Here is a 13,515-nt window from a genome sequence, read left to right as displayed (position 1 = left end):
CTCCCGGACGCTGAGGACCGGCCCCGGGGTCTCGCTCACCTTCAGCAGCGTCCACCGCCCGCCACAGAGCGTTCGATCGCCCGCCGCCTGAGCTCCTGGTGCGCCCGCGATCGCAGCCTCCAGCCTCGCGGTGAGCTCCCCGCCGCGCCGGTCCCCGCCGCCTCTGCGCCCCTGCCCGGCTCCCGGCCCTCATCTGCTGCTGTCCCGCCGGTGCTGGCGCTCGTATCCGGCTGCCGCCGGAGAGGCCGGCGTGGGGCACGGGACCCGGCTGCGGACTTGAGGCTTGGCGGCTGCGCTCGCTCCGGCTGGGCGCCCCGAAATCCGCGCCACTTTGGTTTGCTCATTGCAAAGATCTCATTTGTGGGGAAAGAGGCTGGAGGGCCCCAAAGTGGGGTGGGCAGGGGGCTGCGGAAAGGGACGCGGAGGAGAGGCGCTCCCGCCAGGCGGTAAAGCGTTTCTAGCCCGCGGGCCTAGGACTCCGCCGGGAGGCGCGCGCGGAGCGCGGGCGAAGTGATTGATGGCGGAGCGAGGGGGGCGAGGGGGGCCCGGGGGGCGCGAGTTTCCGCCGGCGGCCCCTTCCCCTTGACCAGGCTTTGGCGGCGGGGGGCTGGCGGGGTGCGGGATTTTGTGCGTGGTTTTGACTTGATAAAAATCACAGTGCTTTCTTACATCGTTCAAACTCTCCAGGAGATGGTTTCCCCAGACCCCCAAATTATCGTGGTGACCCCCGAAACTGAACTCGCGTCTATGCAAGTCCAACGCACTGACGACGGGGTAACCATTATCCGGATATTTTGGGTGGGCCGCAAAGGCGAGCTACTTAGACGCACCCCGGTGAGCTCGGCCATGCAGGTAGGATTCGAGCTGTGTTTCCCGCCCTGATTCTCTCTCCTTTGGCGGCCGGGCAGGCTCCAGGCCTGGCCCAGATTCGGCCTGGCCCAGCCGGCCTTCCGTGCGTCCCGCACCTGGCGGGGGCTCCGGGGCTCCAGCGCGGCACCGGGGGGCGCTCGGGATCTGGCTGAGCCTCCAAGCGCCGCGTGGCCGGCTCCTCCTGCTTGGGCAGGTGGCGGCTGCGCGCCCCGCCCGAGGCCAGGGACCCCTCCGCCGCAGCAACCAGCAAGGATCCCCCGATCCAGCCCCGAGCCACCTGCATCTGCACTCAGACGGGGCGCACCCGCAGTGCAGCCTCCTGGCAGGGCTCTGGGAGCCCTCCTGCCCCTGCTTGCCCGGAGACCCCAGCTCACGAGCACAGGCCGCCCTGGCACCCCAGAAACCCTAGATGGGGCCCCTGAATTCTCTAGAACGGGCATTCAGCATGGCCTTGGCGCTCTGCGGCTCCCTGCCCCCCACTCAGCCTCGTCCCCGCGCACCCCCCAGCCCCCGCGACCGCCGCCCCCCCCCCCGGGGCCCCAGGGCCCCCAGCCCGCACCCCCCGCCCCGCGCTTGGCTCGGGTTGCGGGGGCGGGCCAGGGGCGGGGCGAGGGCTCCGCGGGCGCCCATTGGCGCGGGCGCGAGGCCAGCGAGGCCCGCGCGGGCCCTGGGCCGCGGGCTGGCGCGACTATAAGAGCCGGGCGTGGGCGCCCGCAGTTCGCCTGCTCTCCGGCGGAGCTGCGTGAGGCCCGGCCGGCCCCGGCCCCCCCCTTCCGGCCGCCCCCGCCTCCCGGCCCACGCCTGCCCGCGCTCTGCCCACCAGCGCCTCCATCGGGCAAGGCGGCCCCGCGTCGACGCCGCCCGCTGCCTCGCTGCTGACTCCCGTCCCGGGCGTCGTCCGCGGGGTCGCGCTCCGCCGGGCCTGCGGATTCCCCGCCGCCTCCTCTTCATCTACCTCAACTCCCCCATCCCCGCTTCGCCCGAGGAGGCGGTCCCCCCGCAGGCAGTCCGGCTCGCAGGCCGCCGGCGTTGTCACCCCCCCGCGCTCCCCCTCCAGCCCTCCCCCCGGCGCGCAGCCTCGGGCCGCTCCCCTTTCCACGCTGCGTCCCGGAGCGGCCCCGGTGCCGCCACTGCCTGTCTCCCTCCCGAGGCCCGGGCTCGCGACGGCCGAGGGCTCCGTCGGCCCAAACCGAGCTGGGCGCCCGCGGCCCGGGTGCAGCCTCCACTCCGCCCCCCAGTCACCGCCTCCCCCGGCCCCTCGACGTGGCGCCCTTTCCTTCGCTTCTCTGTGCTCCCCGCGCCCCTCTTGGCGTCTGGCCCCGGCCCCCGCTCTTTCTCCCGCAACCTTCCCTTCGCTCCCTCCCGTCCCCCCCAGTTCCCAGCCTCAGACTCCCTCCCCCCCTCACGCCCGCCCTCTCGCCTTCGCCGAACCAAAGTGGATTAATTACACGCTTTCTGTTTCTCTCCGTGCTGTTCTCTCCCGCTGTGAGCCTGCCCGCCTCTCGCTGTCCTCTCTCCTTCTCGCCCTCTCTTCGGCCCCCCCCTCCCCCCCTCCCCCCGTCCCTCCCCCTCTCTCTGCCCCCCCCTATCCTTGATACAACAGCTGACCTCATTTCCCGATCCCTTTCCCCCCCCGAAAAGTACAACATCTGGCCCGCCCCAGCCCGAAGACAGCCCGTCCTCCCTGGACAATCAGACGAAGTCCCCCCCCCAAAAAAAAAGCCATCCCCCCGCTCTGCCCCGTCGCACATTCGGCCCCCGCGACTCGGCCAGAGCGGCGCTGGCAGAGGAGTGTCCGGCAGGAGGGCCAACGCCCGCTGTTCGGTTTGCGACACGCAGCAGGGAGGTGGGCGGCAGCGTCGCCGGCTTCCAGGTAAGCGGCGTGTGCGGGCTGGGCCGGAGCCGGGGCTGGGGCGGCGCGAGCTTGCGCCGGACGCCCGGCCCTTCCTCCGACTGCTCCCGGCCCGGGCCTGCGGGGCTCGGCGGGGCGGCTGAGCCCGGGGAGGAGGAGGAAGACGGGCGGCTGCGGGTCCCGTTCCCTGCGCGGAGCCCCGCGCTCACCCTGGCGGTGGAGCTGGGGGTGGGGTGGGGTGGGGGCGTCGGGAAGGGCCGAGGGAGGTGTGAGCTGTCTGCAGGGGCGACTTCCTGGTCGGTGTGTGGGTGCAGGGGGTGCTGCCGAACATGTGTGATTCGTGCCTTGCGGGCCCTCGCCTCCGGGGTGCTGGGTAACGAGGAGGGGCGCGGAGCCGCAGAAGCCCACCCTGGTATGTTGACGCGGTGCCAGCGAGACCGCGAGAGGAAGACGGGGTGGGCGGGGCCAGGATGGAGAGGGGCCGAGTTGGCAGGAGTCATGGCAGACGCCACATTCGCGGTATCTCCCCCACACCCCCTCTGGCTCAGTCCGAAACCTTTCCAAACAGGAGTCCCGGGAGAGCGGGGAGAGGGGCTGCTGGTCTGAGGCTAAGAAGGGCAGAGCCTTCAACCCAGAGAGGCCGGGGCCCCTGCCCAGTGGGCAGCGTGGAAGTTTCCATACAAGGAGGTGGGAAGGAGAGCCCCCCTCCACTGCCCTGTGCAGAGATGAGCTGGGGGTGCAGGATGGGAGCCCATGGCACTTTGCTACGGGATGGTCCAGGGCTCGCGGTTGGGGGTGCAGGAGAGAAGAGACTGGCTGGGAGGAGGGAGAGGGCGGGAGCAGAGGCGCGGGGGAGTGGTCAGCAGGGAGAGGGGTGGGGGGTAGGGTGGAGCCGGGGCTGGGAGGAGTCGGCTCACACATAAAAGCTGAGGCACTGACCAGCCTGCAAACTGGACATTAGCTTCTCCTGTGAAAGAGACTTCCAGCTTCCTCCTCCTCTTCTTCCTCCTCCTCCTCCTGCCCCAGCGAGTCTCCTGCTGAGCTGCAGGTAACCAGGACTGTGGAGTGAAGACCCCGCTGCCATCCCACTCCAGCCTGAGGCAGGGCAGCAGGGGGCACGGCCCACGCCTGGGCCTCGGGCCCTGCAGCCGCCAGCCTGCTGCCTCTCGGACAGCACCCCCCGTCCTCTCTCTTCCCCTGCCCCTACCCCCACCTGGTCTCTGCTTCCCCACCTGCTCCTTCCCTTCCCGTTCCTTCCCTTCGGCCCCCTCCTTGCCCAGCTCAGGGCTTTTCCTGGGCCCTCACCTGCTCCGCACCGCGGCATGCTTCCTGCCCTGCTTTCTGCCGGTCCCCTGACGCGGACCTCCAAGTTCAAGAGTGGTGGGGCTTGTTGCGGAACCGCGGCGAGGGCTTGAGTGGCCAGCTGGCCGAGTGTGCTCTTAGAATTTGGAAGCGGGTGGCAGAGGGGGTGGTGAGGGGACTGGCTAGGGTCCAGTCAAGGAGATGACCAAGGAGGCTTTCGGATCGTCGGTGCGGCTGCCCACTGCTCTTTAGAGAGGGCATGCAAACTTGTGCTTCTGTCCCATTGCCTGCTCAGTCGCTCACATAATTTATTGCATCAAAAACTCCCCTGGGTCTGTGGAGGGAAGGCTGGGGCTGCCCGCCTGGAGGGCTCCACCTTCTGCAGGGGCAGGGCCAACTTGCTGTGGTGGCCCCCGGCCTCCCACCCCCGAGCTGGTTAGCGGCCCTGTGGCCCTGCAGCCTGTGGAGGGGGTGTGTCCTAAGACTGGCCTCCCCTTCCAGATTGCACTCAGGGGAACCTGTTGTCTGACTTCCCAGGCGGCCTGAGCTGGTCTCTCCAACTCTCACCGGGAGAGTTTGGTAGTGCAAATGGGGAGATGTTCTGGACGCCCCGGCCTTACTGGTTTGATTTGAGGCCTGGAAAGGAGGCTCTGGGCTTGTGTGTGTGTGTGTGTGTTTGGAGGTAGCCAAAGCAGACTGGAGTTGGAGAACTGGATGACTGGGAAAACAAGGTTTCTAGAAGCATGGGTGGTGTGGCTGTGCTAACCACTGGAGTCCTGAGCCTGGCCTGGCTCAGCGGCAGACTGGAAAGGTGGAAAAGCCAGGGGAGGGGGCGGCACTGGCCCAGCGGGACCGGCCTGCTGCTTTGAGGAGGATGGTCCTCCTGGACCCCCCCTGCTCAGCTGGGGGTTGTGGGGAGGAAGGGACTGGTCCTCTTGGATGCACATGCTCTGTGGGGTGGGGCTGTCTGCCATCTTGGCTGGCGCTGGAGGCCTGAGAAGTGGTGATGGGTCCCCTGGGCTGGCCCTGCCTCCATGGTGTCACAGGACGGAGGCCAGGTCGGGTGTCCAGCCTGGGCCCCTGCAGCTGTGGGTGCCGCCGAGCTCCTGCAATAATGACCACGGAGATGGTCACTCCTCATGTAAAATTACTAGTGCTTCTTGCAAATCGAAGGAACTGGGCTCGTTCCGTGTGCTTCCAGACGCTTCAGTCTCCAAGCGGCCCTGCGCCCTCAACTCGGCATTGTGACCTGTGTGTTACTTTTGTAATGAAAATAATGTTTATAGGAAAGCCATGCTTTAAATTTTCAATTGAATTTGTAGGTTGGCCAACGGGCTCCGGTTTGGGCTGGGGCTTGGCCTGGCTGCCACGCTCACGCCACTTCTCTCCTGCCCCCAGATACCAATGGGAATCCCAATGGGGAAGTCGATGCTGGTGCTTCTCACCTTCTTGGCCTTCGCCTCGTGCTGCATTGCTGCTTACCGCCCCAGTGAGACCCTGTGTGGCGGGGAGCTCGTGGACACCCTCCAGTTCGTCTGTGGGGACCGCGGCTTCTACTTCAGTAAGTAGCTGGGAGGGGCTTCCTCAGACCTGGTCGGGCCCCTAAAGTGACAGGTGAGGACGCTCAACCTCAAGCCAGGGGAGCACACTCCTAGGTCAGCGGCCCAGCCCCTGCTCGGAGACTCTGACCTTCCGGCCGTGTTTCTGAGAACCTACAGGGTCCCAGGGCATCCACACTAGCTGACTTTCCCTTCACACGCCTCCTTCGAAGGGTGGGCCAGAGGTGTCCCCTAGACGTCGGGGGCACTCACGGGGGTCTCCCTTGGCGTCAGAATTTCTGTTGGGGGCCGTGAGCTCCCGCTGCTGAGGCGCCACACCCCTAGGGCAGGGCTTCAGGCTCTGGAGAAAGAGCCTACCTTTCTTCCCGCACCTTTTGGACATTTTGACAAGGGATGTGCATTCAGTGAATGATCAGAATTAAAATCAGTAAAGTGATTTATAGAATTAAAATCAATAAAACAAGTGCAGTTGGTGGGTGGCAGGGGTGAACGGTGCATGCGCCTCCTTGGGCCCCAAGGCCGCCATGGAGGGTGCCCACCTGCTGACCTCAGGGACGCTTCAGCCTTTCCTCCTGTTTCTCTCTTGGTTTTCCGGCCTGGGGGTTGGCAGGTGGGTGCACAGCTCATTGTGCTTGAGACCCCGCCCCCAGATGGGGGGCTGGGTGAATGCAGAGGCAGGCATGGTGCCTGGGCTTGCCTGATGGGGCAGGGGAGGGGCCACTTCTCGCTGGCCGGGACCACAGGCTTATTCCACCTGTCACTCACCACATGACATCTTTACCACCACTACTTACTCATGCTGTGAAATGGGCTCACAGGATGCAAATGCACTTCAAAGCTTCTCTCTTAAAAGTTCCTGCTGCTTGACTCTGGAAGCCCCTGCCCGCCCTGGCCTCTCCTGTGCCCTCTCTCTTGCCTGTCCCATTTGAGGATAGGAAGTGGCACCGCAGGGCCTGGTGCCAGCCGGTCCTTGCCCAGGGAGAAGCTTCCCTGCACTAGGCTTTCCTGAGAGGAGGGGAGGGCCAAGCCCCCACTTGGGGGACCCTGTGATGGGGCTCCTGCTCCCTCCTCCGGCTGATGGCACCTGCCCTTTGGCACCCCAAGGTGGAGCCACCAGTGACCCTCCCCTTCCAGCTGAGCGTTGCTGTGGGGGAGAGGGGGAAGACGGGAGGAAAGAAGGGAGTGGTTCCATCGCGCCTCCTCACTCCTCTCCTCCCGTCTTCTCCTCTCCTGCCCTTGTCTCCCTGTCTCAGCAGCTCCAGGGGTGGTGTGGGCCCCTCCAGCCTCCTAGGTGGTGCCAGGCCGGGGTCCATGCTCGGGGACAACAGTCCCTCCTGTGGGTCCCCTGAACCGGGCTCACATCCCACACATTTTCCAAATCACCCCAGTGTGGGCCTTTGGTCCCGGTGGTGTCTGTCTGGCCGTGGGACCAAGAGCTTGTGCCCATTTTTCATCTGAGGAAGGAGGCAGCAGAGGCCACGGGCTGGTCTGGGTCCCACTCTCTTCCCCTCTCACCTCTCTTCTTCCTGGGACGCCTCTGCCTGCCAGCTCTCACTTCCCTCTCCTGACCTGCAGGGTGGCCTTGTCTTTCCAGAGCCTGGCCTGAGGGCAGGGGTGGTTTGCTCCTCCTTCAGCCTCCTGGGGCAGGGGGCAGCGCGGTGCTAACACGGCTCTCTCTGTGCTGTGGGACTTCCAGGCAGGCCCGCAAGCCGTGTGAGCCGTCGCAGCCGTGGCATCGTTGAGGAGTGCTGTTTCCGCAGCTGTGACCTGGCCCTCCTGGAGACGTACTGTGCTACCCCCGCCAAGTCCGAGAGGGACGTGTCGACCCCTCCGACCGTGCTTCCGGTGAGGATCCTGGGCCCCTTCCCCGCTCTCTAGAGATAGAGACATAGGGCTTCGGGCACCCAGCGTTTCCTGTGGCCTCTGGGACCTCTTGGCCGGGGACAAGGACCCGTGACTTCCTTGCTTGTTGTGTGGCTGGGGAGCAGCTCAGACGCTGGCTCCTTCTGTCCCCCTGCCTGTGGACGTTAGCTCGAGTCGCTGATCAGTCCCAGGGGTGACCTGTCAGGTCAGGAGGGTGGCTCAGGCGGAAGAGCGTGGAGAGCAGGCACCTGCTGACCAGCCCCTTCCCCTCTCAGGACAACTTCCCCAGATACCCCGTGGGCAAGTTCTTCCGATATGACACCTGGAAGCAGTCCACCCAGCGTCTGCGCAGGGGCCTGCCTGCCCTCCTGCGTGCCCGCCGGGGTCGCGTGCTCGCCAAGGAGCTCGAGGCATTCAGGGAGGCCAAGCGTCACCGTCCCCTGATTGCTCTGCCCACCCAAGACCCCACCCACGGGGGCGCCTCCCCAGAGATGTCCAGCAATCAGAAGTAAGCAAAACCACCGCAAGTCTGCAGCCCAGCACCACCACCCTCCAGCCTCCTCCTGACCACGGACGTTTCCATCAGGTTCCATCGCGAAAATCTCTCGGTTCCACTTCCCCCCGGGGCTTCTCCTGACCCCAGTCCCCGTGCCCCGCCTCCCCGAAGCAGGCTACTCTCCTCGGCCCCCTCCATCGGGCTGAGGTCCACAGCAACATCTTCAAACATGTACAAAATCGATTGGCTTTAAACACCCTCTACACACCCTGCCTCCAAATTATCCCCAATTATCCCCACACGTAAAAAATCAAAACTTTAAACTAACCCCCTCCCCCCCACCACAACAACCCTCTTAAAAATAATTGGCTTTTTAGAAACACCAGAAAAGCTCAGAAATTGGCTTTAAAAAAACAACAACCAAAAAAAAAATCAATTGGCTAAAAAAAAAGTATTAAAACGAATTGGCTGAGAAACAATTGGCAAAATAAAGGAATTTGGCACTCCCCACCCCCCTCTTTCTCTTCTCCCTTGGACTTTGAGTCAAATTGGCCTCGACTTGAGTCCCTGAACCAGCAAAGAGAAAAGAAGGGCCCCAGAAATCACAGGTGGGCATGTCGCTGCTACCGCCATCTCCCTTCTCATGGGAATTTTCAGGGTAAACTGGCCATCCCAAAATAGCAAGAACCCAGACTGGCTCCTCACTCCCTTTTCCATCACTAAAAATCACAGAGCAGTCAGAGGGACCTGGTGAGACCAAAGGAGGGGAGGACAGAGCATGAAAACCGAAATCCATGCAAATAAAATGTAATTGGCACAACCCCACCCCCAAATCTTATATCTCAATTCCCATCCTAAAAAGCACTCATACCTTATGCATCCCCGCAGCCACACGCACGCAACACACAGCACGCACACAAACACATAGCACACACAGCACACACACAGCAAACACACACAGCATACACGCATACACAGCACACACACGCACACAGCACACATGCACACACAGCAGACACGCACAGCAGACACACACAGCATACACGCACACACAGCACACACATGCACACACACACAGCACATGCACACACAGCAAACACAGCATACACGCACACACAGCATACGCACACAGCACACGCACACACAGCACACGCACACAGCACACACACGCACACACAGCAGACACGAACACAGCACATACACGCACACAGCACACACAAACACAGCACGCACAGCACACATGCATACACAGCACGTGCACACACAGCACACACAGCACACGCACACACAGCACACAGCACACACACAAACACACAGCACACACACATGCACACACTGCACACACACACGTGGGCACACACGCACACCCCCACACAATTGGATGAAAACAATAAGCATATCTAAGCAACCATGATATCTCTACGGATCAGGCCAAAGTCCCTCTAAGATTCTCCAAAGTGTTTTCATGGTCTGAGCCCCGCTCCGGTTCCCCCTCCACTGCCCCTCAGCCCTGTCTGTGCCCCGCCTCTCAGAGGAGGGGGCTCAGGTGGTGCCTGAGTGTGTGGCCGCAGCGTTTGAGATGCGCCCATAGGGTGGGCGGGGTGTGTCTCAGGCGTGATTCCATCTTTCCACCATGAGAGAGGTGCCCTCGCGAGGCTGGCCTCCTTGGCGCCTGTCCCCGCGGCCCCGGCAGTGTGAGCCACGATGCTCCCCACGCCCCACCATACCGATACACCTTCCTGTGTGTCGGCCCAGCCAGGGTGAGGAAGGAGGTTGGCCACAATGGAGATGACGGTAGCCGAGCAGACATGCCCCCACGAGTAGCCTGCCTCCCTGGTGTGCTCCTGCAAGGAAGATCTTGGGGAACCCCCACCGGAGCACACCTAGGGATCATCTTTGCCCGTCTCCTGGGGACCCCCCAAGACATGCGGGATCCTCAGGGGCCGTGCACTGATGCGGGGAGTGTGGGAAGTCTGGCGGTTGGAGGGGTGGGTGGGGGGCAGTGGGGGCTGGGTGGGGGGAGCTTTGGGGTAGGAAGTGGTCCCTGGAGATTTGGATGGAGACGTCAGAAGGAGCGGCAGCGGACTTGCACAGAGAAATTAGGAACCCCCAAATTTCACGTCAATTGATCTATTTCCCCTCTTTGTTTCTTGGGGCATTTTTTCCTTTTTTTTTTTTTTCTTTTTTTTTTTGATCCCTCCTTAGCTTTATGCGCTCAGAAACCAAATTAAACCCCCTCCCTATGTAACAGGGGGGCAGTGACAAAAGCAAGAATGCACGAAGCCAGCCTGAGACCACCACGTCCTGCCCTCCGCCATTTATCGCCCTGATTGGATTTTGTTTTTTATCTGTCCCTGTTGCTTGTGTTGGGTTGAGGGTGGAGCCTCCTGGGGGGCACTGGCCACTGAGCCCCCTTGGAGAAGTCAGAGGGGAGTGGAGAAGGTCACTGTCCAACCTGGCTTCTGGGGACAGTGGCTGGTCCCCAGAGGTCCTGAGGGCGGAGGGGGGAGCGGGCAGGGTCTCCTCAGGTGTCAGGAGGGTGCTCGGAGGCCACAGGAAGGGGCTTCCGGCTGGCCCAAGGCCGGCCGGAGGGGAAGGGGCTGCAGGTGTGTAAACAGGATTCCATCAGGCTGGTGCAGGGTGGCCGCCTTCCGCACACTTGAGGAACCCACCGCTCTCCCTCAGTGGCATCTTGCCCGCCCCTCAGCACCCTGCTTTGTCTCCAGGAGGTCCGAAGCTCTGTAGGACCTCCTGGGCGCAAGGTGGGGTGAGGTCAGGGAGTAGGGAGGTCAGGCGGGTCTGAGCCCACAGAGCAGGAGAGCTGCCAGGTCTGCCCATCGACCGGATTGCTGGGGCCCCGGAGCCCGCGGGTCTGGCGATGCCGAAGCAGCCACCACCGCGGCGCCTAGGGCTGTGGCAGGGACTCGGCCTCTGGGAGGTTTACCTCGCCCCCACTTGTGCCCCCAGCTCAGCCCCCCTGCACGCAGCCCGACTAGAAATCTAGAGGCCCGAGGCTTCTGGGTCCTGGCGACGGGGCTGGCATGACCCCGGGGGTCGTCCACGCCAGCCCACCTCAGTCGCAGAGGGTTCCTCGGCAAGTGCCCTGGGAGTGGGCCATTCGGAACATTGGACGGAAGCCCAAAGAGCCAAATTGTCACAATTGTAGAACCCACATTGGCCTGAGATCCAAAACACTTCGAGGCACCCCAAATTACCTGCCCATTCGTCGGGACGCCCACCCACCCAGTGTTACATTCTGCCTCACCAGAGTGGGTGTTCCCCGGGCCACCTGCCGACTGACCCCTTGCGTCCCCAGGTTTGCAGCTCTCCCCTGGGCCACTCACCATCCTGGCCCGGGCTGCCTGCCTGACCTCCGTGCCTGGTCGTGGCTCTCCATCTTATCTCCTCCCCGTGTCCCCAATGTCTTCAGCGGGGGCCCCCTCTTGGGTCCCCTCCTCTGCCATCAACTGAAGACCCCCACGCCAAACACTGAATGTCACCTGTACCTGCCGCCTCAGTCCACCTTGCGGCCCGTGTTTGACTCAACTCAGCTCTTTTAACGCTAATATTTCTGGCAAAATCCCATGCTTGGGTTTTGTCTCTAACCCGTTAACGCTTGCAATCCCAATAAAGCATTGAAAGCCATGATCTTCTGAGTGTTCCACTCTTTGACTAGGATACCGGATTGCGGGAGGGAGGGGAGGGGCTGAGCACCTGGGAGCGGGCAGAGGGGCATAGGAGAAGAGGGAAGGGGAAGGAAGGCCTTAGGGGTGTGGACACCTCCCTCTGTCCCCTGATCACACACATGGCAGAAACGAGAGCGGTTGGAAGCCAGACTCATACTCATGGTTGTGCGCCTGAATCCAGGGGGTCTGGGACAGTTTCAGGCCCCAAGTTCTCAAAGATGGGGGTGCCACAAGGGTAGGAACCTGGGGGGCTTTTTCAGAGAAAAAGCAAAGTACCATCGCTACCAACTCCAGGGAATGCCCCCTCCCCACCAACCTTGGAGGACTGGGGCTGGGCAACCTCTGAAAGGTTTTGGAAACCGTAGCTATTGCTGGAGATGGGGGCTCAGGGCCACTCCCACCCAGGCACTCAGCCCCCTTCCAAGATTGAGGCCGCCCATATGTCATTAGTACCACTGCCTCCTGCCAGGGCTCAGCCTATGCCCACCTGTCCCAAGGGTGCTGGCCTCTAGCTTTCAAGGGTCCCTGAGCATGGGAGGAGGGGTAGGCTGGGCTGCTGGGACCCTGGCCCAGCTTCTCTCCATCCCCCTCCAGGAACTTTCCAGCAGCCTTGGGCAGTGGATCTACCTCTGCCCACCCCACTGTGGGGATGGAGGGACAGGGGCACCACAGTGGAGCCCGGAAGCATATCCTGGGCCCTGCAGTCTTCTGTGCTGGGCAGGCAGTGGGGAGGGGCCTGACTGGGTTGGGGGCATGCTTGCATCCTGGCCCCTGGGGATTCTGCCCCTGGTCAAGCCCTGTCCCTTGATGGCTGCCTCTGTCCCTAGCGTTTCTCCTGTGCCGGGCACTGGAAGGTGCTGGGCTGTGACCCAAGCCTCTGGGGCCTGAGGACACATCTACACGGACGCTGTCACTGCCCACGCCATCTGAGAACCACGCCACGGGAAGGGAGAGGGTAGGCAGTGGTTTGGGGATTTGCCTGGAGGAGGTGGGATTAGCCTTGAAAACGAGGAGGGCTGGGGGTTGGAGAAGAGCAGATTGGATGTGGGGGGCACCATGCCCTTCCCGGGCTGGTCCCTGGCTCTGTACCTCAGTGCTAGGGCTAAGCTGGAGGGCCCAGGGCCCAGGTGGCATTGCTGACCCCCAAGGAGTCAGGGTTGCTCTGAGGCCTTTCTGTAGGTGTAGATGGAGCCCTAGTCCTGTCCACCTTCCTGAGGCCAGGTGGACCTTCTTTCCCTGCAAGCTCAGGAAGCCCTGCCCCGTGCCCCTCCCCCAGCCCTGCAGCCCCCTAGGCCTATGCAGGGCCGGCCTCATGGTCTCCCTTGCTTCAGGGCCCAGCCTCCAGCCCCATGAACCTGGGCCTTCCTGCTCTTGCCCGCACTGGCCCCAGATCACTTCAACACTGGTTCTCCCCGCACCCTGGGCCTGCTCAGCCACTCCTGCCCACGCCCGGGAGCTTCTCTGCAGCTTGTTTCCTTTCACTTGCAGCCTGGCTCCCCTCTGCTTACCCAGAACCCTTGTGACCTCTCCTGACCTCTCTGCAGAACTAGGCAAAGCCACTCACCCCAGTTCTCTCGGGATTAGCCTGGTCTCTCGCCACCCACTCAGGGCTGCCCAGCCTTCATCCTGCTCCCCTGGGCCCAGCCTCATTCCAGGGGTTCTGAGACTGCAGGGCCCTCTCTTCTCCCCTCTCCCTGCTTTGCAAATTCTCAGTTCATCCTGGCAGCTCCAACTCTCCATCCCTCCACCCATCCATCCCTCCACCCATCCATCCATCCACCCATCCCTCCACCCATCCATCCACCCAGCCATCCCTCCACCCATCCATCCATCCACCCATCCATCCATCCCTCCATCCACCCATCCCTCCACCCACCCATCCACCCA

The 13,515-nt window shown here is 63.0% G+C and overlaps 1 protein-coding gene across 1 annotated transcript; it reads left to right on the top strand.

Annotated features, from left to right (window-relative positions):
- On the top strand, positions 1–8,244 carry IGF2 (insulin like growth factor 2). Its single transcript, XM_023183515.2, has 5 exons — positions 1–130; positions 688–852; positions 5,423–5,585; positions 7,280–7,428; positions 7,722–8,244. The coding sequence occupies exons 2-5, from the start codon at positions 691–693 to the stop codon at positions 7,956–7,958; spliced, it is 711 nt and encodes a 236-aa protein (XP_023039283.1). The 5' UTR covers positions 1–130; positions 688–690; the 3' UTR covers positions 7,959–8,244.
- The last annotated feature ends 5,271 nt before the right edge of the window (positions 8,245–13,515 follow it).

This window comes from Piliocolobus tephrosceles, chromosome 13, assembly GCF_002776525.5.
Source record: "Piliocolobus tephrosceles isolate RC106 chromosome 13, ASM277652v3, whole genome shotgun sequence".
Classification (NCBI taxonomy): Eukaryota; Metazoa; Chordata; class Mammalia; order Primates; family Cercopithecidae; genus Piliocolobus; species Piliocolobus tephrosceles.
This window is presented reverse-complemented; position numbering and strand designations above follow the sequence as displayed.